This window comes from Leishmania panamensis (assembly GCF_000755165.1).
Source record: "Leishmania panamensis strain MHOM/PA/94/PSC-1 chromosome 20 sequence".
Classification (NCBI taxonomy): Eukaryota; Euglenozoa; class Kinetoplastea; order Trypanosomatida; family Trypanosomatidae; genus Leishmania; species Leishmania panamensis.
The window spans coordinates 46,100-72,111 of NC_025866.1; the positions used below are offsets into that span (position 1 = coordinate 46,100).

The following is a 26,012-nucleotide window of genomic DNA, read 5'->3' on the forward strand; positions in this document are numbered from 1 at the left end:
GACGAAAAAAAAAAAACAAGAAAGCGCATAAAACGTAAGAGAGAGAAGAAGAGCGGGGGGAAGTGGAGAGACGAGGCCAGAGATACACGGGAGTCGAGGAAGAAACATGTGCACTGGTGTTTTCGGTGTAGGTGTACGTGGGTACGTGCTCCGCTGTGTGGAGGTGCGCGGGAAAGGGGAAGGCGGAGATGAACGCGGTGAGGTGCAATCCTGAAACGTAACAACGATGAGGAAGAAGAGAGAGGCAAAGCACAAGCAAAAAACTAAAAAGAGAAATGAATAAGAATGATGTCGTGTTGGATGGAGTGAGTGAGCGCGTAAGACATGTCTACGTGTACAAGCGCATGCTGACCTGTCGATACTTGCGGTCAATTTCCCCCTGCACGGGCGTGCGTGAATGCATGAACGAGATGCAGGTACTAATCTGAGAGAGAAAGCAGCAAGCAAAACAGGAAGAAGCGAGGAGATGCCCCCACAGCTACAGCCACAGCCACACACACACACACACACGGAGTACTAAACGGCACTTCGATAACAGTGGAAGTGGCACATGGGAGTAAAAAGCTATGGAGGTGATGCAAGGGAGGGAAAGCGGGGGGGGGGGGCAGAAGAGGCTAGAGGTTCGTCTGACATCAGTATGTATGTCGTCCGTCGTCCTCCTCACTCCTATCGGTACAGCTTTATCCTTGACGTGGCGGTAAAGTAAAGCTCCAAGTCTGCAGGCATCGATTTCAAAAGGCCTACGCACTGTCACAGCAACACGCTTTCTCGCCGTCGAGCTCCTGTCATGCCGCGTTTTACCTCCACACTGACCGCGTTCATGAGAAAGCGCGTGGGTGTTCCTCTGCGCATTTGGTTCGCACGTGGAGTCTTTGTTCTGTTGGCTCGCTAGAGACCTCGTCGAATTCGCACAGAGGAAGGAGGGGCGAATGCACAGGTCTGTCAGCTAAGGCGCGATAACAAGACGACCGAAGGCAGAGTGAAGGGCTGAACAAGAAACAAAGCGGAAGTGGAAGGAGCAACACACGTGCACATGGGCATGTGTCAGCGCGGCAGGAAGTGTGAGAGAGGAAAGGCTTGACAGGAAAAAAGCTGAGGCCAGAGATGTGGGAGAAACGCCACATCCATGACCTATACGCCGCCCCCCATCGCCTGCTCACCCTCCTCTCTTACACTATTCGTTTCACCAACGCTCACTCACTATCCATACAACACCGCGACTGCACCCTCTTCCCTCACGTGTATGGGAGGAGGAGAGGACAACAGGATGTGCTTTACATGAGTTTGCCTGAAGGGCAAGTGCACGTCCCTACGCAGATGCCTGCAAGGGCACCTTACGCTTGCCTGTGAACTGCGACTTGAAGCCCCTCACGTCACCCTGCACGAACTCCACCGTCGTCAGAGGTGGAATGGAGACAACGTACTGGGTCTCGTTGTCACTGTTCTGCTCCTTCTCCGTGTCTCCCAAGGTGCGGACCTTACCCTCGGCGTCGAAGGTGAAGCGAGCGGTGAAGAAAACATCCGTCGTGTCATTGTAGAAGCCCCATTGCTGGCGGCTGGAATCAACGATGCGGAAGAGGCGGGCATCCGGCTTGTCCTTGAAGCATTGATAGACAGCGTCATAGTTCATCACTTTGCGGTCTGGTTCACCATGAGCGAACTCCGGGCTGTCCTCCGGCACGCTCTTGTGGATGCTGTCGGCGACCACAGAGACCTCGTACTTTGCAGGGCGGCCCTCGATGAACAGGCGTGTCTCGCACGGGGGAACCTCGATAGTGACCACAGTCGTATCCTCCTCCTCTGGGTCGGGCGCCATATGCGCATCCGGTCCGGGCACCACGAGCGCTCCGCCAAAGAAGCGCACCTTGGGCTTCATCACGTACTCCTGTGTATCGTTGTAGAACGCCCAGCGACCGGCCTTCTCGTCCACGAGGCGGAAAAGTAGTCCGTTGCCGTTTTCCTTGAAGCATTTAAACACCTTACACTGACTAACGTCGATGATGCTGCTGTCCGGCTCGCTGTTGACGTACTGCGCTTCCTTCGGGTTCACGCAGCTCTCGTCGATCGGGTCCGCGTTGAATGCTTGGTGGTAGGAGGTGGGTCGTCCCTCAATGAACGGTTCCGCCTTGCCTGGATCCACCGTGATTTGGTAGACCACCGCGCTGTCGTCGTCCTGGACCGGCACCGTCTCCGTGTTGCCGAGCGGCTTCACATCGTCCTCGTTGGGGAAGTTGACCGTGGCTGTCATGCGGAACTCGCGTGTGTCGTTGTAGTAGTACCACTTACCCTCCTTTTCGTCCACAAGGCGAAAGAGCAGACCGTTGCCCTCGTTCTTGAAGCACTTGTACACCTTGTCGTAGCGCGGCAAGAGGCAGTGGCGGTTCATGAACTTTACGTCGTTCACCGGAATCTGCTCTGTATGGAACTCCAGCTGGAACCCATTCACGTCACCCTTGATGAACGGCTCGGTCACCAAGGGGTACACCTCCAGGGTCACAACCGTCTCGCACAGGTCTGGGTTCTCCTCTGTGCCGACAGGCACCTTTGTGGCGCGGGCTCGGTTAAGCTTCTCAACCTTGCAGTCCGGGCTGAAGCGAGCCTTGACCTGCATGATGGTGTCCGCCGTGTCGTTGTAGAAGGCCCACTTCTTCTGCTGTGAGTTGACCATCCGGAAGAGCAAACCATTACCCTTCTCCTTGAAGCAACGGAAGATGTGGTCGTATTCAAAACTGGGTTGTCCGTTCTCGAACTGCGGCATGGCAGGGGCGACAATTTCCTCCGTCATGGCGGCGATGTGCACACGTGACAGAGAGGAGAGAATGATGAATGTGGGTAGGCGTAAGAGAACGGAGAGCGGAGACCTGTGGGGGGGGGGGGGGGGAGGGGGCGTGTACCGACAAGAAGACTCGAAAGGAGGTTTTGATGCGTGACTGAGCAGTGGTGCTGGGCTTGACGGAAACGCGTAAGGGGAGGGGGAGGGGGAGGGGAGCGGGGGGGCACAGATTTACAGGCGGTGCTACTCTGCTGCTGAAAGAGAACAAGAGGAGGAAGCAATGACACCCACGAGGAGAAGAGAGAGAAAGAGAGAAAAAGAGTGCATGAGGAGCAGCGCACTCTACCCAGGCATGAGTAGAGTGCGAACGTAGAAGCGGAGGGGAAAAGGGGGAGAGGGCAAAGGAGGAGGAGGAGGAGCGCAGAGAGAGGCCCACCGCGGCGGCACAGATGTCAGCAGATGTGCTCTCGTGTTGCACAACACGCCACGCCAGCGCCCTCCTCTGCCTTTGCTGAGCCTCTGTACTTGTATTTGGGGTGCGGGGGGTTTAGAGCAGACACACAAAGAACAGCGGATGGTGTGGTAGAGGCGGAGGAAAGGAAGGAACGAAAGAGGGTGGGTACACCGCTGCAGTGTCTCCCTCCTCGCCTATCTGCATCTGCTTTCCGCAGCTTCGATGTGGCAGGCTTGCCAGCATGCAGCCCATGGACACACAGACGCACACGCATGAAATGCGAAAAGTTACCTGAGCTCTGTGAAAAAAAGACGCGCAGGCGTGGGATTAGGAATGCCACGTATGATGCCATCAAGCGATGCACACGCAGAGACACACAAGCAGAGTAACATCCAAGGGAACCACCCAACCTGCTCCCGTGTAACACATCACTCGTGCAGCTCACCTGTAACCATTTTCCCCTCAGCTGTCGTAGTCCTTCAGGTCCCACTTGGAGAGTTCGTTGAGCAGCTCTAGCTTGGCAGCACTCGACTTCACCAGCCTCTCATCGATATACCACTCCTGCCGCTGTAGTGGGCTCAGGGCCAACTTGCGCAGCTTCGAGCGGCGCCGCGTGCGCAGCTCCTGTGAAAAGACGGCGTTAAAGTTCGCAGACGCCAGCTGCGTAGCATCTGTGACACCATCGGTTGCTTGATTGGGCTCCCTTGCTGCTGGGGCGCTCAGGGTCGCGCTGCCAGGCACGCCATATCCGGTAGGCACTGCCGAGTTGGCGGAGACGGGGTGACCCACCGCCAAGAAGTTTTGCGCGGCATTCGGAGATTCGTAGAAGTCCTTTTCGAGATACGAGTAGGTGGGCACCAGGGCGGTCCAGTGGTGGCTTGTGTGTGGAACCGCCCCGCGCGGACAATACTCGTTGTACTCGAACGAGTCTTCCCACTGCACCGCGCTGGTGGTGGCCGCCCGATCCTGCCCCAAACTCTCCGTACGCCAAGCGGTACACCGACGGCGCATTGTCCGGCTCTTGCGCAACACCAGCACGTCGTGCCACATGTCCTCTCGGGAAATGCGCTGCAACTCCGCAGCCCACTTTACTGACACGTCACTCGCAGCACCCTCGACTCTGCGCTGCACATCACGGAAGACACCCAACAACATGCCCTCCACCGCTTTCGACGACTGCGCGGTGTTGCTCGTCGAGGGGGAAGCGTACGTGCCGCAGCGCCGGCGGAGAATCAGATCGTAGTAACCGTCCAGCTGCGCCACCACCCAGTCCGCCAACGAACATTCTCCGGGCATCTCTCGGCGCAGGAGGTCAGTGCCGTGGGCTCGAGGCAGAACGAACATTACGTACCCTTCATCGGTGAGGAGGGCGCCGCCACGCGGTGCCTCGTCACCAGACGGAGACGGAGCAGTGCTGCGCCCCGTCACATCCGCACGAAGCGCGTCAAGTGCCCGCTCAAGGCCGGAGCGCGTGGCGAGAGGGTTGTGGCGTGTGAGTGCTGGTGCCGCCGAACACGGGAGATACGGAAGCAGAAGGCCCGCGTCCAGCCCCTCAGCGTCGGCACTGTGAGTCAGCCTGTGCCACCACATCGTTTTGCGCAGGTTAAACTGCTCCGCCGCTACGACCGGCCAGGTGGATACTGCGGAAGGGGGATGAATGTACAGCACATCAAACGGACCAGTGGCAGCCGTCGCGTCAGCGCTCTCGACGCCGGAGGAAGATCCCTCCTCTTTGAGCCACGTCAGTCCGCTATAGCCGCGTCCCTCTTCTCTGGCCCGCCGGCGCCGACGCTCAGCCGCCGACGCGCTCGTCGACTGCACTTCAGCTCCAACGTCAGCACCGGCATCACCTCTCTGTGGTGTGGACGGGGTGTTGCTGCTGCTATTGCCCGCCCGCATCGCTGTTGGGAGAGGTAGCCCTTCACAGCGGCGAGTGTACAGCACGGCATTCCGGCGTCTCCCTCCACCTTCACGGATATATTCATGATAGGTAGATTCTGTGTTGGCGAGTGCAGCAGGGTCGGCGTCGACTGCCACCACGACGCCGGCCCCAGCGCGGATGAGCAAGTCTAACACATAGCCGCTCTGGCAGCACACATCGAGGGCTTTGAAAGAAGACGAGGATGGCTGAAAAGGTTCAATGGCGCGGTAACGCTCCCACAGCTCCGCCGCGGCTGGCGACGCCTCTCCACTGCTTCCCTTCCGCGCCAACATCCATTGAAGAAGATGCACGTAAGGCATCTGCTGGGCCGTGCCGACAGGGCAGTGCATACCGTGCCACGGGTGGAGGAAGTAGCGCCGGCGATAGTAGGCAGCGGCGGCGGCAGCGCCTCCCTGCGACACCCAGTCGCCACCGTTGCGGGACGCACCCCAGCGAACGCCCCGGCGATAACGGTCGTAAGAGTACAGAAGATCGGCAAACTGCGTGAAGGAGAGGATGTCGGTAGGGGAAAGGGGCGGAGTATCGTCACTTCGAGCGGCCTCAAGTGCGGCAGGGGTGGGTACTGTGCGAGGAACACTAGACCAGACCCATTCTTCCCATTGCGCAATGACCTTTTCTTCGAGCTCCGCCCGGCTATGATCACGCTGAAACTCTTCGGCGTGCGTGGTCTCCACCAGCAGCTGGCCCACATCGGAAGCGACCACTGGCACTTGCACCAGCCGATCAACTAGCCCCCACCACTCCTCTGTCAACGATACAAACGCTTCCAGAGAACATGGTATCCGATTGCTCAAGAGCTGTCTCAGGAGGCAGCTGGCATGCATGTGAGCAGAGCCAACGCTATGGTGCAGAATTGGCGCGTCCGCGACTGTGACGGAGAGAGGTGAAAATGCGGAGGTAGACGCGCAGGGACGACGAGGCATCACATGCGGGCTCCTGACTGACAGCGGCGTGCGTCGTATGCACCCTCGCACAACATTCAGCGATAGCGAAGACCTCATTTCCTCTATTTTCCTCTCGCCTTACCTATCAAACCGAGTATACCTGTGCGCGTGGGTGTGGATGCGTCTGTGAGCACTGTCAGCGTCGAGCGCTGCGGCGACAGAACTCTCTCTCTCTTTCCTCTGCTTGGTGCTGGCGCGTGGCTGCTGCAGTCCGCGTCACTCTACGAGTAGAGGCAAGGAAAAAAAAGCGAAAGATGAGCCTCAACGTGAGCACCAGTAGAGAGCGCGCTGGCACTCGCTTGCACAATCGTCAGGATGGTGTGAGCCAGTGCCACTCCTCCTGCCAGTGGGTGAGACGGTGGGTGGGTCTGTGCGGGCGGCCGAAGAGGTGACATGCAAACCGAGAGAGGGTTGAGAGCGTATGCCTTGAAGCATGAATAGAACGCACGGAGCACTATGAGGGTGGGGAGTGGAGGAGGAAGGCAAAGGGGGAAAGGGGGAGACGAGTACTCCACGAGCGGTGCAGAGGACATGGAAGAAAGCCTGGGTGTACGTCACCACTCCCGCACCTTGGCGCTGTACGAATTTGCTTTCTCTTTGGGATGGGCAATGAAAGAGAGAAGGGGAGGGAAGGAGGGTTAGATGCCTTTTGATTGACAAATTCGCACATACGCACGGTACATGTACACCCACGCAGCACCGCCTCTCTTTAGGTCTTCTTCAACTCCCCCCCCCCTCCCGTCACACACGCATACATCCTCTTTTCCCAGACCCTGAGCCGACGAGCCTTTCGCAAAGGTGCCACCGTCCCACATGTGCCGAGCTCGTCGTTGCAGTAAAGAGAGCACTGCGGGTCATTGAGAGAGGAAGAGAGGGGTAGCGTCGTTCTGACAAAACCCGTTCTGAAGAACAACTTCCTCATCAATGTCGTTTGAGTATCACTGCTTCACCTACGCAGCACCGCAACACCGGCATGTGACCATGAAAATCCGAAGTGAACACACAACAGAGGGGGGAGGAGGGGGAAGACAGCAAAACGTGCAGTCAGAGGGTGTGCCGAGGGAAGAAGTTCAGGGCAAATATATACTTAGAGGAAAAGCACACATAAAAAGACCCAGACGCAAACACCAAGCCATAGCCATCAACGCTTCCTCTCCTTCACCCCCACAAACGTACGCACACTGATCGAGTACAGTGGGGTGGGGAGAGAGGAAGGCCTTCTCAGACGTGTGCGCGGGTGTAGGTAGATGAAGAAAGATCTAGAGAGAGGCAGCGCATTAGCGAGAGAGAGTGCCGACGTGCTAGAGAGAGAGAGAGAGCGGGCAAACGCAAAGCGTGGCGACACAGAGAAAAGACAACGGCGGGAAACTGTCGAAACAAGTGCGTCGAGGACCACAAAGCAGTGCGAGATTGCATGGATGGGTGGCTGATGCGTTCGGCTTGTAAACCGTCTGGCTGCAGACAGTGGCGGAGGAGAAAAACAAAAACCATGAAAAAAAACGTCAACGCAATAACAGCGCAGTAAACATCAGCGAAAAGCACGCCGAATTGCCCACGTAAAACGAGGCACCTCCCCCATCCAGAAGCAAAGCTGACGTTCTGGGGCCAGACGACGTCTGCGCGTACATCTTCGTGGCTACCCCCCCCCCACCAAGCCCATCGCTACCTCTTTCAAACGAGGTCCACAAACCGCATCTCCCCTCTGAGCGCGCTTTTTCTCAGCTTTTCGTGTGCTTAATTTAAGGCTTCTTTACCTATACAGGCAAATCGTGGGGTACGTGAAGTAGTGCAAAGAAGCGAAAAAACGCACGCGATGCACGCATCGAGCGAAACAACAAGGAGGCACACACAACAGCAGAGTACACACACACACACACACAGCCGGCAAACATGCGTCGGTGATGAGGCAAGACACCAAACTGAAAAACATGACAACGAAACAATCAACAAAACAGTACACACGCATTCGCAAAAAGGCTCCAAGAAGCGTCAAAGGATAAATTATACAAAAGGGAAAAGAACAGAAAGAGGGAAGGGGCGCACATGCGTGTGAGCGAGCGTCCAATCAGTGAGACGGGTGCGATGAAGCGATTGCGCCTCTGCAGCACCTCAATCAAGGTCTCATTTCTTCATCCGGTTTGTGCCCCTGCGTTAGCAAGCTGTGGTAGTTGGTATGTGCTTGTGTTCCTGTGTGCGTCTGAGAAGGGGGGAAGGAAGAGGGGTCAGTGGGTGTTGCTCAGTATGCCCCCCTCACCGCCAGCACCGGCACACACGCGTGCGTACTACATTGATGAACAGCGTTGGAAAAAAAAAGGAGGAATGAAAGGGGGAAAAAAACAGAAAACAAAAGAGGCGTAAAAGGCGAGAGGGAGAAGAAAACGCCGCGCGGTAAAAAATGAAGGAAGAGAAGTAAACGCAAAGACAACGAAGGTAAACGAAGTGAGACGCCCACACACGCACACAGTGATGGGAAGGGGAGGCACACACACACACACAGACGCGAGCAGACGCACGAGGGCCAGCCAAGCAAAGAGGAAAGAAAACAAAAAAAGAGAGATGATACACAGCGCGGCGCAACGGCGATGAGTGAAAAAAAAAAAATGACCGGCCAAAAGAGACATGAGGGTATCCATGACGATGGCCACCGTCAGCGCCATCGCTTCCAGCGAACTTCTCCCTGCCCTAGACGCACGAAAAGCTGCGCGAAGGCTAACAAACGGAGCTGCTGATACACACACACACATGCGTACAGGCGAGGGCGAGAGGGACGGAAAGCGCAGTGCTTCAGGTAGACATAAAATAACGCGAAGGCAAAGAACAGAAGAGAGAGAGAGGGGGAGGAGGTGCAGTCCGACTGCTGTTGATGCTACTGCTGAGTCCATCGCATTGCTTTTCATCCCCTTCTTGTGCGTGTTTTCTTGTTTTTTGCTCTTTAGAATAGGGCGAGAGGCGTTGCCACACGCTGCATATACACCCACACACGCGCATGGACTCTTCTGCTTCTTAAAAGAAGTAGGCTAGCATGATGGAAACCAAGTGGGAGAGGGGCACCTGCAGCAGCGTAAGTACCGCGTACATTCAAGTACGTGCACCACAATAGGGGAGGAGAGAAAAGGAAAGAAAAAGCGATGTGAGGTCATCAGCTCCCACCAAGTCAAGACGAAGAAAACAAGCCGCAAACAAAACAGGGAAACAAAAACAAAGAAGACGAGGGACAAACGAGCCCATCCAAGAAGGGCACGGATACACAGCAATAAGCAAAGGAGGAAGCAGCATCACCCGTGACACTCAACACCGTCCGCCTGTCAGGCTCCTGTCCCCATACGTCCGTGAGCCCTCAGACCGTACCTACGCATAGATCGGGAAAGAGAGGGGCCGAGCTGAGGGAAGAGGATAAGCAGGGAAGGAACGAGTCATTCAACATCGGCGACAGGTCGCACGACCCGCACGCGCGCACGCGCAAGCAAAAAAAAAAACGAGGGGAGGGAGGGAGGGGGGAAGAAAGGAGAAGCAAAAACAAGCGCGAAAGCGAGAAAAACGAGAAACTAAAGCGCTCAAGTACGCCAGGGCAGGACAACCAAAGCGAAGGAGAGAGCAAATCATGCGCGGCGAGTAAAGATGAATTCAAGGGCAACTCCTTCGCTTGACTTCAATAGCGTCATCCTGGGGCAGAGAAAAACGCCGCTGGAGCTGCTGCGGCGTCAGCCCCTTGCTCACCGTACGTTGGGGATTGGTGAATGTGTTGACTGAGTTGCGCTGTTGTCCTGCTGAGGATTGGTGCACCATCACATTGCGCTGCTTCTCAATGACAGCACAGGAGAAATGGCTGGGCTGGTTCAACTCTTCACTAAGCTGGTCGTCTGTCTCATGGGTCTCTGACGCGAATGCAGTGACGCAGCGGAACGCAGGCGCGGTTTCGAACGGCGCTGATGATGTAGTGATGTGAGACGGCGTCTCTGTTGCGCCGCCGCCACGCCGGGCTGCAGGTAAAATTCCCCACAAGTCTTCGAATGTGTCATCAGTGGCAGTAGCAGCCGCGGTGGCGGTAACGCCTTCTTCTCCTTCCACGTCCTCGGGGAGGCCCGAGCGGTGGGCATTGGCACTGGTGGTTCGATGTGCTGCGTCTTCTTCGTCGCTCACCTTGCCAACCGCAATGGTACGGTGTGCCTCCGCATCCTGCGCAACGAAGAACGACGAGAGAGACGCCTCATTCGAGTTGATCAACGGGCTGCGAAAGCTGCGCCGCGTGGGTGAGGTGAAAAGATGGTCGCGCTTTTTACGTTTGCTCTTCACGGAAGGCAGAGCAGCAGGCAGCGGCGACGCATTTGCGGCCCCGCGCACTCGAAGTTTGTTGCCCAGCCTCGAAAAAAGATCGTCTGGCTCTGCTGAAGCGGCTGAACGATGGCGCGAGAGTCGGTTCTGCGTCTGCTTGGATTCCCCAATGCAGCCAAACCCAGATGAGAGAGATGCGCTGGGTGGGATGGACGGCGGTATCAAGGAGTAGAGTAGCGGGGACCGCAAGAGCGACTGCTGCTCCAATGGCTCCGACGGCAGACATGAGGACGGCGCTGGCGTGGCGCCGAATCCCTTCGCGGTCTCTGCTCGCGGTGCCCAGACGTTTGGTGACGTCAAAAAAGAGACTTCGGGAACGAGAGGGCTGCTGAAGTCCATCGCAAAAGGCTCCGGCGGCCGCATAGGGTAGACCGGCATAAAATCCACGGGTGAAGACATACGACTCACGGAGCGGCTGGCGGAGAACGCGGCGGTTTTGCGCGCTGTGGCCTCCGTCTCGTCGCCCTCAGCCGCGGTATTGGTGAAGAATTGGCCCGGCGTACCCATGAGGGAGGTCAGTGCGCTCTGTGCCGCTGCCAACCTGCTCGACTGCGGCCAACCAGGTGAAAAGAAGAGTGATGATTGCAGACCTGTACGCGAGTCGGTGCGACTACATGTAGACATCGTGTTCGCGTCGACTGCGATGCCGTCGCGCATGGTACCCGACTGCCAAGCCTCTGAAGTAAGGGGGCAGAAGGCCGCCAAGATAGAGGGGGGTTGTCGCGGGGTAACGAGTGGAGATGCGACACCGTGGTTGCTTAGCAGCACCGCAGCACGCGAGAGGCCGCTGCTGCAGCTCTCAGAACAACACTCAGCAGCGGTGGCCAGCATGCCTCGTTGTGTCTCAGAGTCGAAAGATGCAAGAGGTCCTATGAGCACTGCGCCAGTTCCAGTTACACTGTTGCTGAAAGGAAGCTTGCTGGATGGCATGGTGCTGTTGGCGGGCGACATGGTATGCGTGCGTGGCACAGCGCACTTTGGCGACGTCGGGGGGGAAGAATCAGTGGGACTGTTCGGCATAAATTGCGGTGCCTTATCAGCTTCCAGGTGCTGCAGGTGGCGTGGTGGGTGTGTCCGATAATGGGGCTTCGAGTCGAAGGAACTACACGAGCTGCTGGGACGTTTCTTTTGCCGCTCGCCAATGGTCACCGACGACATGGCGCCACACCCTTCGGAAGATGAGTGCGTGTAATGACGGAGAATATGGTGCTCCGAGTCCGCTTGTGACGACGACAACAGACAAAACAGCAGGAGAAGGCGGGAAGCAGTGACACTTAATTAAGCAAACGACGACGTAAAGAGCGCGAGTGGAGGAAGTGGACGGCACCGCACTGCTGTCAGCTTATCACGAAAAATAGGCGGGGAGGAGCTGCGCGCGGCGCGTCGGAAAGAAGCGTAATAAATAAAAAAAACGTGTGTGCAAGAAGACCGAGGAAAAGCGTGAGAGGCTAAGTGAGTGAGCACACGGGCACAAGACACCGACCTGCTAGCCAGGCCTCAATCGTGCATAGGAGCCCTCATCATAGGACGAGGAGGAGTGAGAGGAAGGAGAAGGCATGGCCTGTGACGCAAGAGGCAGCAGACCCCTCCTCTCCGCCGCATCGCTCACCTGCCTCTCCCCTGTTCAAACAACGAGTAATCTGCAAGACGAGGCACACCTACGTGCACGCAAGCAAACCATTTTCCTCAAGACGCACAACACCCTTTTCTCTTGTCGGCTGTCACTACATCACAGCCAATGCAAGAGAGAGAGAGTCGCAGAAAGAGGCACGGAGCAGCACGAAGGAAAAGACACAAAGACATCCCTGGACTTCGCTCTTTCCGATGTGTCCGCCGCCGGATCTCCCATTATTCGTGAATTAAAGCCATTACACACATCCTCCCACGCGAAGTCGAAGCCGCGCAGCCACATAGTAGCAGCGGCAAATGGCAAAATAACGAAGGGTAGATGAATCACTCTACAGAGAGGTGGTGCTTCGGAAGTAGGGGAAGTGCGAGGGACCCACATGGTGGCGCACACCCCGCCCTCGTGCTGCCAGTCCATTGCTTACTTTTTTCGATTCTTGCGCTTGCCAGAGGCCTTACGCTTGCCGTGGCCCTTGCGTGAGTGCTTGCGGATCTTGCGGATTTTCTCCAGCTCCTTCATCATGCGCAGCCGAGGCTTCGTTCTCGCGGGGCCCTTCACCTCTTGCCGCAGGCGGCGAAGCTCCTGCTGCACAGTAAAAGGAAGGTCATCGAAGTTGGTGGAGGGCAACGTCTTTGCAGACGCAGCGCCGTCTTTGCCGGTGCTCGTTGCGCCACCGCTGGAGGGGCTGAAGAGCGGTTTCACCTCAACCGTCACGTACTCGCTGTCCACCCCGCCTGAGGAGGACGGGCCGACGGAGCAGTGCGTGTCAGCAGCGACACTGACCTCTTGGTTCATCATGGTGCCAGGCATCGTGTGCGTGCTGTGCGGAAGAGTAGCCAGTCGTTTCGCGCGGCGACGCCTCTGTGATGCCTCGGTCGCCAACGAGAAGTTGGCGACGTCGGCCGCCGCCTCAGGATCGTCGACGCTCATCCATGACATGTCAGCGTCCTCCTCTCTCATTTCCTTGCCCTGGGTGTTGGAGTCGCTCTCCCCTCCTCTATCCTCGGCCTCGTCGTCGTCGGCAAACCGGTCGTCCTGGAGCTTGGGCAGGCGATACGTGTAATCAGGTAAAATCGGCACACGCGCGTAGTTGTTGTACGCCCGTCGCGCCTCCTCGCGCTGCTCTCGCCGTGTCTTGGCGCTGTCCTTGCGCTGCTTGCGCTTCGCATCCACAAAGGCCTGCACCCGTCGCTCGTTCTTCTTCTTGTGCAGCGTGAGTAAGTAGTCCCGGCGCGAGGAGTCGTCGAACGTGAGCGTCTTGGGTCGCACCGTGCGTGTCGGGACATCCTTGACCGCCTTGCCGTTCTTCTTGACCAGCATGCGTTTGTAGTTCTCTAAGCGGTCCGACTTGAAGCCTTTGCGTATCTTCTTGTTGCCACCGGCGGCGACGTCGGCGCCGGCGTCTACATACTTCACCATGGCCGCCTCTGCACAGCAGTTACGATGAAAGGAAGGGGAGAGAGAAGGCTGTAAAACAGCACTGAAGTGTGCGGACGTGCCCCAGAGAGAAGGGCAGGAATAATGCACGTGGTTGCTGTGCCTTGGGTGTATGTACGCAGGGGTCACGGACGCACATCTCGTCGAGTAAATAGATGAAAGACGCAAGAGAGCAGAAGAGCAGGAGTTAACACTCGTATCATCTTCGGCAGTAGCCGTGCCTCTACCCCGCTAGCCCTCCCCCCTTTCGCATGCCTTTGCCTGTTTCCATGGCGGCAGCGAGCACTACGTATGGAGCACAGGGGTGGAGAGAAAGGGAGAGAGGCGTCAGCAGCCGGTGCAAAATCAAACCTCACCCTCACCGACATGGTGTCACAGCAGGAGCGGGAGTCGTGCAGGGGCAGAGAAAAGTGCTCGCGTGCATGACTAATGCACCACGATGTGCGCCGTGCATATCACCGTGACCCCTCGGGTGAGCCTGAAAAGAGAGAGGGAAGGCCTCCTTGCGGAAGAAAAGCAACAGCGGCTCAACCTATCCAGAGAAGACTTTTCGGCGATCATGTACCAGCTGGACACCAGGTGTGCTAACGCAAGACGGGCAACTTGCACACAGAGAGCTATCGCCTTGTGCCGTGAAAACGTGCGTGGCCATATGTGCCTGTGTGCTTGTGGGTATGGGTGAAATTTACGTCGCTCGGCGAACAGGTCATCCAACAATTTACTGGAGCACAGGGCGCATGGAACCTTCGTGGTGGACGCAAGTGGCGAAGGCGGCGGTACCGCTCAGTCCGACGCGTTAGCTGCTGCAGTAGTTTGCGCGGGTACACTTCTCGACCTGCTGCCGTCGTCGAAGAGGTTTTGCGTAAGGTGGGCCAGCTGAGGCAGAGATCGCGTCGCCTCCCTCACTTTCGCTCTCTGTGAAGTCGCTGCTGAGGGTCGTGGCAAAGCCGGGCTCCTTCTTTACAGCTCGTGTCGAGTACGCCTTTCAGCCAAGAGACACTTCGGAGCACCGCACCGCACAGGTTGTCGAGCTTCCAACTTCACTGTTCCCGCGGCACTCTTGTCACTGGAAACCCAGAGCAGCTTGCCTCACATGCTCCAGCTCATCGGCAAGCTCGCACCTCTTGCGTTTCTTCGCATGGAGCGCGCAAATAAGACTTCGAAGCCACTCCGCTTCGCGGCCCCTCACAGCTGTCACCACCAACAACTTCAGCTAATGGCGCAACTACGCCAAGCCCGGTGTAGGCGCGACCAGCTAGTGCCGGAACGCGTGCAGGTGGTTCAGCTGCTCAGCCACGAAGCGAAGGCTAAACGAGAAGGCTACCACGTCAGTACCAAGAGCCTCAGCGCGACGCCTCCCCCGCTTCGCACGCAAGTGCCACCCACACGAGCTTGGCCCGCACGAGAACTACGTGAGCTGAGCTGCCTGTGATGTGCGCAGCTGGTACTGAGAAACTCACCACAAAACTTTCCGTAGAGCCAGGAAACCTTCCTGGTGCGCCCGTTGCATAGACCTCTACAGAGTCACACGTACTTGCCGCTGTCTTGCCTCTGTGGCCAATGAAGGAAAGCATCCACCATGAGGCAACGATATAGCACGCTTGTTATGCCGACTGGAGTGAAAGACGAAATGTGCGCCGCATCGGCTGCCATACTCACCTCCGCTTTGCCAGACGAGTTCGTCAAGCAAAAGAGAATGAAGTCGATCAAGTCATTAATGGAGATGGTCTGCATGCTCTGGTCAAAGCCATCGCTTTGCGGTACGGCAGCAGCACACATGTTTGTCCCGTAGAACACAGCTCGGTACAATGCGCCGCCTCCACCCGTACCACCTGCAACGAGGGGGGCGCTCCGCTCCGCTTCGACGGCGCGTAGGCGTGCTCGGGGAGCGCCTTGGCGGGATTGGATGCAGCGACGCCGGCAAGGGTGGCTCGACAAGCATCGGCGCCCATTCCGCCGCCACGACAGTAGGGAGGGCAGCAACTCCGTCCCCAAGTGGCGTGCGGCACGGACGTGTTCAGCGCTGTAGCGTACTGTAAGGCCCCCTATATCGGGTAGTTCGGCATATGTTTTGCCAAGCGTAGAATTACCAGCAGCAGCAGGACTTGCCTCGAGGTGGGGGGGGGGGGGGTGAAACGTGTAGGACCGCTACTCCCCACCCCAGGCCACGAGCCGAGCACCCGTACGGGAGTAAGGCATTTCGTATCCGAGGCCTGAGGCACACAAACACTTTCCCGACCGGCAGCTTCCCTCCTCATATTTGCATAAATAACTGCACCAAAGCCCCCATGCCTCCCACACGCATCACGCAGAGTACATTGGCGAGGAATGTCCAGGCTCTGCTGCATTTGGTCGTGGCGCCACAGCACAGGGCGATTCCGCCGCTGGGCAGGCAGAGGGGGCGCCGTGGCTATTTGGCACTGGTCCTTGTTCCATCGATGCGCCGCCTTCCACGCGAGCAGCAGCAGCACACACGGAGAGCAGGTCGACTCTGCTCAACAGCTTCGCTTGTTGGAGGGGAGGCAGTGCGTCGCTCGCTCCGAGCGCGGCGTCCATTAGCGTGAGTCCGTGATGGCGCTCGCCAAGCATCTGGAGGGTGTTCATGACGCGGCGAGCGTACGTGGGCTTTCTCTGCATTGACGCTTTCATCGCCTGAAGGAGCAGCACGGCGGTATGCTCGCTCAGTGGAAGATCGGCCACACTCGCGAACATGACTAAGCGAAACCACAGGCTGCGCATTCGCGACCACGTAGTGGTGCCCCACACTCTCCGCGAAATACGGAAACATTATGATTGCGCTGTACGAATGGCCAGTGGTCTTGACAACAGCCACAACACCACACGGCCGCCTCACTTTGCAGCGTTGATGGCACCGCCGCCATCATCATAGGCCCGCTCTTCACAGCGGTCCAGGACTTGTGCCTTCGTAAGCCGCATGCAACGCATGGCAGTCCGTCGCTACCCTCTCTGGTCCAAAATTCGCAGACGCGAGCATCACCTGAGCACCTTATGTCATGCACACGACGAATGTGACTGAAGCAGATCGGTAAGGAGGTGGCCATTGTTGGGGTGGAATGGCAGGCTGCAGCTGCCGTGGGGCGTGTGCGCGCAGTGCGGCAATCTCAGCACGCACCTCTCACTAGTGGGAGCGGAATTCCTGAGCCGATACGTCCTTGCTGGTGAGCTTGTTGTACGCCACCGATGAGACGCTGGCAGAGCCGCGACAGGTCGCCCCTCGGTGTGCTTGAGCTCGAGTTCCGGCTCGTCGAAGAGAAGAGGCGGCCCTCTTCGCTCGACCTTTTAAATGCCCACCAGGCCGAGAAGTCTCTGAAGGCGCCTTCAGTCCTCGTCATGCTCGAGCTGCACAATGCACGCGTCCGGGAGGCGTACTTCATTTCGCAAGAGTTGTGTGATGGCTCCGTTGGGTGGAAGTGGGACAACCCCACCGAGCGGGGCCTCTCATGGCGTACCCCCACGAGTCTTCTGTAATACCGTGCTGATCGAAGGACACAAAGTTCTCATCCAACTCGGTGAACAGCAGAGTGAACGTAGCGGTGATTTGGAAAGGCAAACCCCATGTCCAGGTGGGATGCGAGTAAGTTTTCACATTAGGACTCCATCAGGACCCGGCCCGGCCTGTGTGAAGAGTGCCAACGTAGCGCCCACGATGGCGTGAGATCGTCCACTGTTGGGGATGCAGTAGTATGATTCAGCGGTTGCTCCCTTCGACGAGGGTTCCGTTGTTGTTTCTTACCAACTGCAGAAGAGGAGGAAGAAGGTAGGCGAGGCCCGATTCATCATCACTCATCCTTCTTGGGAACACTCCTACCGTCGTATACGTCAGTGTGATTGCATTGAGGAAGGTGGGTGAGATGAGAGCAAACGAGATGGGGAGGGGGCTGACAAGCACCGCACCCCCATCTCTGCACCTCCTTATCCTCCTCACCACCACAGTGCAAGTCAGAACAGGCAAAGCGAAAACACCAGAAACTGTGAGCATGAGAAAACCAAACAAAACAGAACAGCGCAAGGCGGCGTCTGTGGGGGTAGTTTTTAGCCGCTCAACAATCTGGAGTGAGGTGCGTCTTCTCAGCAAAGTCGACCCCTTTGCGAAGCTCAGCACTGAGTGCAGGAACGCACGCGTCAAGCAACTGCTGCTCGTACGCGTTCAGCGCCGGTATCGGCAGCACACGCTCCACACCATGCGTGCCCAGCTCCACTGCGCATCCAAAGAAGTGACAGTGTGGCTGCTGGAGGTCGTTTTCAACCAAGGCATACTCGGCAATGCCCTTGTCACCGCGGAGAGCCTTGAGTATCGAGGTGGACCAATCCGAGGCCGCATACGCCATGGACAGCGTCGCCGAGCCCTTTCCGGCCTTTGCCTTCACCACTTCATCCCCACCAAACTGGATGCGGTACGTCAGCTGCTCCACCTGCTCCTTCGACAGTGACGGGAAGCCCGAGAGCAGCGGCACAATCGTCTCACCGCTGTGACCGCCAACGACAGGGACGTCGATGTCGTACGGACTTCTACCGAGCGCCTCCGCAACGAAGGTACGAGCACGGACAACGTCGAGTGTGGTGACGCCAAATAGGCGCCCAGGATCGTACGCGCCGAGCTTCTTCAGCGTCTCCGCAGCCACCGGCACAGTGCTGTTGACGGGGTTGCTGATGACACCGATGATGGCCTTCGGTGCGGCCCTGGCAACCGCCGTCACGAGATCGCGCACGATGCCAGCGTTCGTGTTGAAGAGGTCGTCGCGTGTCATCCCAGGTTTGCGTGGGATGCCAGCCGCCACAAGCACCAAGTCTGCCCCCTTCACAGCCTTTTCCAGTTCATCGGAGGCAAATCCAGTGACCTCTGCTGGTGACGGAATATGGAAGAGGTCGGCAGCCACGCCTGTTCCGCCGCGAATGTCGTAGAGCGAAAGGTCTGTCACTAGAGGGCTGCACTTCAGGAGGAGCGACAAGGGCTGCCCAATGCCGCCAGCTGCACCCAAGACGGCAACGCGGGACAGCAGAGTCGCAGAGGAGCGCATGACTGTCGGCGAAGAGGCGATACTTGACGGTACTAGTGCGACAGAGTCCTCTCACCGGCAAAGGTAGTGTACGCGTACTTGTGAAAGATGAGCAGCGGCACCGAAAGCTATCGTGCATGCACGCCACGCTTCGCGTAGAGCGCCTGTAGTCCCCCCTCCCGATCCAGTATGACTACCTCTGCCAACACCAGGGTGAATGTGTGAGTGCTCGTATCTCTTGAGAGTGGAAAATCGAGGCAGAGAATAGGCAGAGGTGGGTGGGGTACGTTACGGCAGAGATTGCTTGTCGACAAGAAGCATGCTCCCAACTGTCAGTGATATGCGCCCTGTTCGCTCGCAGTGTTTTTGTTGTTGGGCCTGCAGGGCGTGAAGATCCTCATGCGGGTAGGTGAGCCAACGCCGAGGACGAGAGAGAACAAAGACCCGCGCAAGAGTGAGTTTAAGAGAGTTCTAAGACAGGCATAACGGAGAACTCTAGATTGCCTCCCAGAGCAGATCACGACGTACCGGACAACTGCAGAGTCGCATCACTACAGCAGGAGTAGCAAGTAGGGGGGTAGCAAGGGTACATCCGAATGGGTGAACTCTCCAGAGGTCACGCCTTCGCGCACGCCACGGCATTCCCACGTTTTCCGCTATTTGGCTTACACGCGTACGCTTGCAATGAAGTCTCATGAGTGCTCAGCTCTCCTCCGTGCTACATCGCTTTAACTTTGCCTTCTCTCGGCGTGATGCTGCGGGTGCATTCTGTTTGCTTTCAAAGTATCACTCTGCGTGGTGAGAGCGAGGCGCTAAAACTAGTGAATAGTCTTTTTATACGCGGATCAGACAAAGCATAACACGAAGGGCAACGATGCGGCAGGGACGAAGACAGGGTGGGATTGGAGGGAGGGGGTTGGGGGGCATGTGGGTGCAACTGAATACGACTGGAACTTTCCTCCCTCACCCTCCCGTTCTCCACACCACTGTGCTATACAGTCCATATAGGCCGAAATGGTAAAGCCCAGTCGCCCCCGCCAAAACACCATCAACTCCAAAAGAGTTCGAAAATAAAAAGACAAGCCCATAAGTGTAAGCGCACTCGCGGTGGTGCAAGAGTGTGTCGGAGCCCGCCATGCAAGCAGCAGAATCTCTGCGTGTGATCTGCCACCCCCCCCCACAAAAGAGGTGATGGAGTTCTTGTGAACCAGAGTCCCGGCGAGGTGCCCTCCCGTCGCCGCAAAGTGGAACAAGCGGTCTGCAGCCAGCCAAAACGTCTGCTGGAAGGAAGAAGGAGACACGTGAGTGCAGCGCGAAGACGCGGTTAAATTTGTCCCCCCAAGTTATGGAGGGGCAGTCAAAAGCGCATGCGACTCGCAGGAGCTGCCAGCACCACACACAACCTACTTTTCAGCCTTTCACCTTCTTTACTCAGTCGCTCAAGATCAATTTTTTGCTCGCCACTTGTATTTCATGGCGTTGCAGCATTAGCCCACAAGGATGACTGCGCGCATGCTTGTGAAGAAGATGACTTCTGCACATTCGCGGCTTCAGTACAATTCCTTCCCTTTCGGTGCCTGCACACGCTGAACCTCAACGACATGATAGAGAGAGAGGGCGAAAATGAAGAATAAACAGAGAGGGAAGAGCGCCAGAACGCAAGCAGGGCGCATTCCCACACACGCACCCAACGCTCTCTCACTGGCGTGGGCCCCATTTCCGCGGACGAGTATCCCCCGACCAGGTGTCCCCCCCCGCTCGCGCTCCCGATAGGGCTGCCCACAAGCAGGAAGACCTACGCATCCCCCTTCTCCACCACCCAAGGCTCTCCGGTTGTGGTGGGTAGCCAAGGTGGTGGGTGGGGGCAGAAGCAAACGCCTACAGTGACTCGGCTCCACGATATCTGAAATGAGGAGGAGACCAGGCTGGGGAAAAGAGACGACAAGCGGCTGGTGAGGGATGCCGTCGGAACGGTGCAGAGGGCGATGACTCACTCCTCGGCACCGCATCCATTTTTACAATCGCGCTTGTCCCTTCCGCCCCCGCGGAGAGCCTCCACAGAACGAAGAAAAAAACGAGTCAGTGTGTATACGCGTGTGCCTCTATGTGAGGCAGAACGAGTGGCGTGTGCACCTGCACAAGGAGAGTGGGGGGGGGGACGAGAGAACAGGAAGCAAAACGAGAAGAGGTTGGAGGGGTTGTTGGTCGCTCTCCTTCACAGAAAAAAGACGCAAAGGAAAATGTGAGTCACCGTCGAAAGTAGCGCATTCCAGCATGCGTGTGTAGCGAAAGGGAGGGAGAGGTGGAAGAGGTGGATAGAAGGTGTGGCTGGTGGAGCAGGGAAAGAGATCGAGGGCAAACAGACAGACAGACACAAGCACACTTGCTCCTCCAGCTTTGTTCTCCTACGGGGGGTGGCCCATGGCGTGCGCTGGCGATATTGATGAAAGTAAGAATGAGGTATCTTGGAAAAGGACAAGCGGCACGGAAAAAAAATGAGAAAAGTAAAGCGAAGAGAACATCAGGTGTAGCGAAGGAAATGACAGCAAAGCGCACCAGCAGAGACGAAGCAGAAGAAGACAGCGGCGCCTGAGGGTGAAAGCATACATAGCGTTCGAGACGTGAAAGCAGCGATGTGAGAAGACAAACAGACCCATACCCAGAGAGGTATCTGCACCATCCATCTCCCCCATACAGCGATGAGGTCTGACGAGGGAATGGGTGGAGAGAAGCGACACTATTACCATCACGCCTTCGCATCGACGGAGAGTTGTGGAGAACAAAGGGAGGCGTAGAGAGAGAGAGAGAGAGGACAATGTGGCGGGTGTTCATGCTGCATCAAGTGCTCCATGGGGCACCGCCAACTCTTTTAAGGCAAAGTGGACGAGGGTGTTATGGTGGACGCGTTTTCCGCCACGAAAAGCAAGCCTTTACGGATGTTCTTCTCCAGGTCCGGTAGGCAGCGGTCCAGCTGCTCCTCCTCATATTCGTCCAGGGGGGGCAGCGGCAGCACCCGCTCAACTCCCTCCTTACCCACCTCTACGGTGCTGCCGAAGAAGCGGCACTTATCCGCAAACAGTGGGCTTTCGACAAAGGAGCAGCGCAATAAAGTTTTCTCGCCATCCATCGCACGCAGCACCCCTTCTGTCCACTCCGCAGCCGCAAGTGCCATCGACAACGATGAAGACCCACGACCCTCCTTTGCCCTCACCACCTCGTCACCACCCACACGCACCCGATGTGTGAGGTACTCGGCCTGCTCCCGCTTCAACGCCACGCCAGACTGGGAGAAAAGAGGAACTATGGTCTGCCCGCTGTGCCCTCCAATGACGGGCACGTCCAGGGTCTCCGGGTCCAGGCCAGCGAAGTCGCCCAGCATCTTGCGTGCCCGCATCATGTTCAACGAGATTAGGCCAAACACTTTGCGAGGGTCGTACACCCCAGCCATCCGCAGCGTCTCTGCCGCGATGGGCACCAAGCTGTTCAATGGATTGCTAATAATGGCCAAGATAGCCTTGGGGGAGTACCTCGCCACCGCCGCGCTCAGCTCGTGCACAGTGAGAGCATTTGTGTTGAAGAGGTCATCGTGGGTCATTCCAGGCCGGCGTGGCATGCCAGCCGGCATCAGGACGACATCCGCCCCATCTAGGGCCTTGTGAATCCACTTTGTCGGGTACCCCGCTACCTTGACCTTGCGCGGAAAATGAGAGAGGTCGACGGCGATGCCGCGCGGCTGCACAATATCGTAGAGGGCTAGATCACTGACTCGTTTGTTCTGCACGAGAGCCATAGAGAGCGGCTGGCCGATGGCCCCGCTGGCGCCCAAGACAGCGACTTTGAAACGACTTAAGGTCGATTGTTTCATGGTCTGCAGCGATGTGGTGCAAGGGGAACGTGGTGACGGCTAGAGCCGAGAAGAGAGAACGAGGAAACACAAGAAACACAAAGCACACTCGTTTCCCTCCAACAAAGGCGTACAACTTGGCAGGCCGAAAAGAAAAAAGAGAGCAGAAGAGATAGAGGCGAGAGGGGGAGAGAGCCGACTCGGTTGTCCGACAGCCGGTGGCGGTGGGGGCGCGGACACTGTCTTCACGTAAAGCCGCGCATAGACCCCTCAAGAGACCTCCGTCCTGAGACCCTCGACTGGGATCTGTACTCAAGCCTCGCTGCTCACGCGACATCGAGAGAGGCACGTGATGCCAGCGAGTTCACATAAGAAGCAGCAGTGAATAGCACACGCGAGCGGCGCTGATAACCACGACACAGGGGGCACACAACCATCCAGGTTAACACGATCGGCACACGTAGAGAAGAGTACGAGTGTCCAGCAGCTGGGGGAGGGGAGGACGTACATCCCTTCTTTGTTCGCGTGCAACGATGTATCATTATCCTTTTCTTGTCGGAGTGCTCTCCACTCTCCACTACGTGATCGGCACTCCAGAGGACGAGGCGCGCGCGCACCGACACCTCATCCGTGCTAAATCGTAGAAAACACCTCAAGCTCACCAGATAAACAAGGAAAAGAAAAAGCGTAAGACGTCATGCGATGCATGTTCACTACGGTCCCCTAATGCGTGTGTTCACCACCATTCAATCAGACGCACCTGCAGGGAAGCGTACAGATAAGCGGCGTGAAGAGTAAGGGTACTGAGGACTGGGGGCCCGAAGCTGTGCAGCGGTGGAGGTCATCGGGAAAGAGAAGGGCATTTCATCATGCCGCAAAAGAAGCTGACAAACAGGAGAACAAAAAAAAGCGCAAGAGCAAATACATACAAAGCGAGAAATACTGGTGGAAAACACTACCGAGATACGTTGACGAGTGAGTTCCAGAGACGAAATAGAGAGAAGAGGCGGCGGTCGAGAGGACGAGGGAAGAACAAACCGCGGAAGAGCCTTCAAGAGGAAGGGCGAGAGAGAAAGGCTATTCCGCAGCGAGTGAAAAGGCACACGAGGCAGTCTTGGTGCCGCACGTCACACAAGTCACTGCTGATCGCCCCATCCATCTTTTCGAGCTCCTTATAGAGAGAGAGCGAAGAACCATGAGAAAGGGGAAAAAGAGGAAGGGGCGGGGGGAAAGTCGCACAGACGTGCACGCGAGCCTACGCAACCCCAAACACACACACACACGCACACGCACACGCAAAAGCAGAAGCGTCTTAAAACGAGTCGGCCAGGCAGTAAATGCGAGACGAAGAGACCGGGAGGGGTGAGTGAATGGGGACTGGCGATACAGTCGGGGGGGAGGTGCACGCACGAAAAAGGAAGCATGAGGGAAAGAAAGAGAACAAGGCAAAGAAGGGGAAACCCGCTTTGCAGCGTTGTCGTGGCACCTGCAGCCGATTTGGCACTGAGGCACACTGGCCCAAGTGAACGAGGATACAGTACAGAGCTGTGCTAGAGTTGTGAGTAGAGACTTGCACGAGCACCGGAGCACGTCGTTTACTTGGTGACACAGAAAACGCAGCAGCAAACACATGTGCGCTCCCCTTCATCATTGATGTCGCTCTCTGTCCACGTGCAGCATGCCGGGATGAGAGACAGCACTTCGCTAAGCACCGCATAGGTACGAGACGTGTGTGTGGGTGTGGGTGTGTGTGTCTGGATATACCAACGCAAGCGCTGAAAAGGCGAGGGAGGGAGGAAAGTCACCCTCACTCCCACATTGTGATATGTGTGTATCGATCACTTCCCCTTCATCCCTCAGCACGCACACATTGGGCACAGCACAGCTCCAGCTTGCACCAATACCCCTTTTCCTCCGCACTGACGCTCTTCCTGTGGCGGGGGAGTAGGGTAAGCTCCGACTCCCACATGACTGTGCTTCTCCCTGCATCACTGCCTTCCATCGCCACTGTGATCGCTTTCGTCGTCCCAGATAAGCCACACGGCCACCTGAAAAAGACGGAGGCGCGTGTGCAAACTCAAAAAAAAAAAGAGAAAGAGCGAAGCACAAAATTGCAAAAGATATTCAGGGGAAAGGCGCCAGAGAGCGAGCCACGCGAGGGACCGCCAAGGCAGCGGCAGGGGAGTTCAGCACCACACACGCACACACACACGGGCATAGCACAGAGGAGTGAGGTCTGCACCGCCCACACATGTACCCATGCATGCATCCATGGACACACACATAGAGGTGCGAAAAGGTACAACGCCACGCTTGGAGGGAGAGGCAGTGAGAGGGGGCGAGGAAGCAGCGCACGGAGTGCACTCGAGGTCGTCACTGTTGCGAAAATAGTTGATGGACGTCAATCAGGGGGGCGAGAAGGAAAGACGGGGGGCGTCGACGCGCGAGGAGGCGTCAGAGGCGAGGGCAGCAGCACGGCCCGGCGAGGAGCGGGAGAATCACAGGATAGAAAGGGCGTCACTGACAAAGTCACATCACTTGGTCGATTCGCTGCTGGGCTCTACTCACGATAACGGCAGACTTCCTCACAATACTGCAGTTGTGTGTCTGCATGACGTTGCCATACTGTTCGCTGGGTGCGAAGCACGAATCAAGCTTACTTGCAGCCAAAAGCGACTCCCTTTTTGATGTTGCCCTGCAGACCCTCCAAGCACTTGGCCATCAGTTTTTCCTCGTATGCGTTCAGCTTCGGCAGACAATGAATTTTCTCCACACCATTCTTGCCCAGCTCCACCGAGGAGCTAAAGAAGGTACATGACGGCTCCACACTGCTCTCCACATACGTGCACACTGTGACACCCTTCTCACCGCTGAGGGCGCGCAGCACCGCCGTAGCCCATTCGTTTCCCGCGTGCGCCATGGACAGCGTCGCCGAGCCAGCTCCACTTTTCGCCTTCACCACCTCATCCCCACCAAACTGGATGCGGTACGTCAGCTGCTCCACCTGCTCCTTCGACAGTGACGGGAAGCCCGAGAGCAGCGGCACAATCGTCTCACCGCTGTGACCGCCAACGACAGGGACGTCGATGTCGTACGGACTTCTACCGAGCGCCTCCGCAACGAAGGTACGAGCACGGACAACGTCGAGTGTGGTGACGCCAAATAGGCGCCCAGGATCGTACGCGCCGAGCTTCTTCAGCGTCTCCGCAGCCACCGGCACAGTGCTGTTGACGGGGTTGCTGATGACACCGATGATGGCCTTCGGTGCGGCCCTGGCAACCGCCGTCACGAGATCGCGCACGATGCCAGCGTTCGTGTTGAAGAGGTCGTCGCGTGTCATCCCAGGTTTGCGTGGCACACCGGCAGGGATCAACACGAGGTCAGTGTTCTGGACAGCTTTATTGAGCTCCTCCTGCGAGTACCCAGTCACTTTCGCTGACGAGCAAATATGGGAGAGGTCGGCAGCCACACCCGGGGCCCCTTTGATGTCGTACAGCTTCAGCTCCTTCACGTGCGCGTTATTCTTGAGGAGGAGGGCCAGCGGCTGGCCAATGCCACCTGCAGCACCGAGCACGGCGACACGGGAGAAGTACGCCCGAGAGCAGCGCATTCTGATGAGTTACAAAAGGGGTGGGAAAGAA

At 57.2% G+C, this 26,012-nt stretch overlaps 7 protein-coding genes across 7 annotated transcripts; all 7 read right to left on the reverse strand.

Moving 5' to 3' along the window:
* Positions 1-1,309: 1,309 nt before the first annotated feature.
* LPMP_200140 (hypothetical protein) lies at positions 1,310-2,785 on the reverse strand (the record flags this gene model as incomplete). The annotated part of the gene is made up of 1 exon (XM_010699911.1): positions 1,310-2,785. One exon carries the CDS (start codon positions 2,783-2,785, stop codon positions 1,310-1,312), a length of 1,476 nt encoding a protein of 491 aa, XP_010698213.1.
* Positions 2,786-3,689: 904 nt separating this feature from the next.
* On the reverse strand, positions 3,690-6,092 carry LPMP_200150 (hypothetical protein; the record flags this gene model as incomplete). The annotated part of the gene is made up of 1 exon (XM_010699912.1): positions 3,690-6,092. The coding sequence occupies one exon, from the start codon at positions 6,090-6,092 to the stop codon at positions 3,690-3,692; it is 2,403 nt and encodes an 800-aa protein (XP_010698214.1).
* Positions 6,093-9,737: 3,645 nt separating this feature from the next.
* LPMP_200160 (hypothetical protein) lies at positions 9,738-11,603 on the reverse strand (the record flags this gene model as incomplete). Its single annotated transcript, XM_010699913.1, has 1 exon — positions 9,738-11,603. The coding sequence occupies one exon, from the start codon at positions 11,601-11,603 to the stop codon at positions 9,738-9,740; it is 1,866 nt and encodes a 621-aa protein (XP_010698215.1).
* Positions 11,604-12,492: 889 nt separating this feature from the next.
* On the reverse strand, positions 12,493-13,491 carry LPMP_200170 (hypothetical protein; the record flags this gene model as incomplete). The annotated part of the gene is made up of 1 exon (XM_010699914.1): positions 12,493-13,491. The coding sequence occupies one exon, from the start codon at positions 13,489-13,491 to the stop codon at positions 12,493-12,495; it is 999 nt and encodes a 332-aa protein (XP_010698216.1).
* Positions 13,492-17,570: 4,079 nt separating this feature from the next.
* MMDH (mitochondrial malate dehydrogenase) lies at positions 17,571-18,548 on the reverse strand (the record flags this gene model as incomplete). Its single annotated transcript, XM_010699915.1, has 1 exon — positions 17,571-18,548. One exon carries the CDS (start codon positions 18,546-18,548, stop codon positions 17,571-17,573), a length of 978 nt encoding a protein of 325 aa, XP_010698217.1.
* A 2,848-nt stretch (positions 18,549-21,396) lies between these two features.
* On the reverse strand, positions 21,397-22,392 carry LPMP_200190 (malate dehydrogenase, putative; the record flags this gene model as incomplete). Its single annotated transcript, XM_010699916.1, has 1 exon — positions 21,397-22,392. One exon carries the CDS (start codon positions 22,390-22,392, stop codon positions 21,397-21,399), a length of 996 nt encoding a protein of 331 aa, XP_010698218.1.
* A 2,635-nt stretch (positions 22,393-25,027) lies between these two features.
* LPMP_200200 (malate dehydrogenase) lies at positions 25,028-25,981 on the reverse strand (the record flags this gene model as incomplete). Its single annotated transcript, XM_010699917.1, has 1 exon — positions 25,028-25,981. One exon carries the CDS (start codon positions 25,979-25,981, stop codon positions 25,028-25,030), a length of 954 nt encoding a protein of 317 aa, XP_010698219.1.
* Positions 25,982-26,012: the final 31 nt, after the last annotated feature.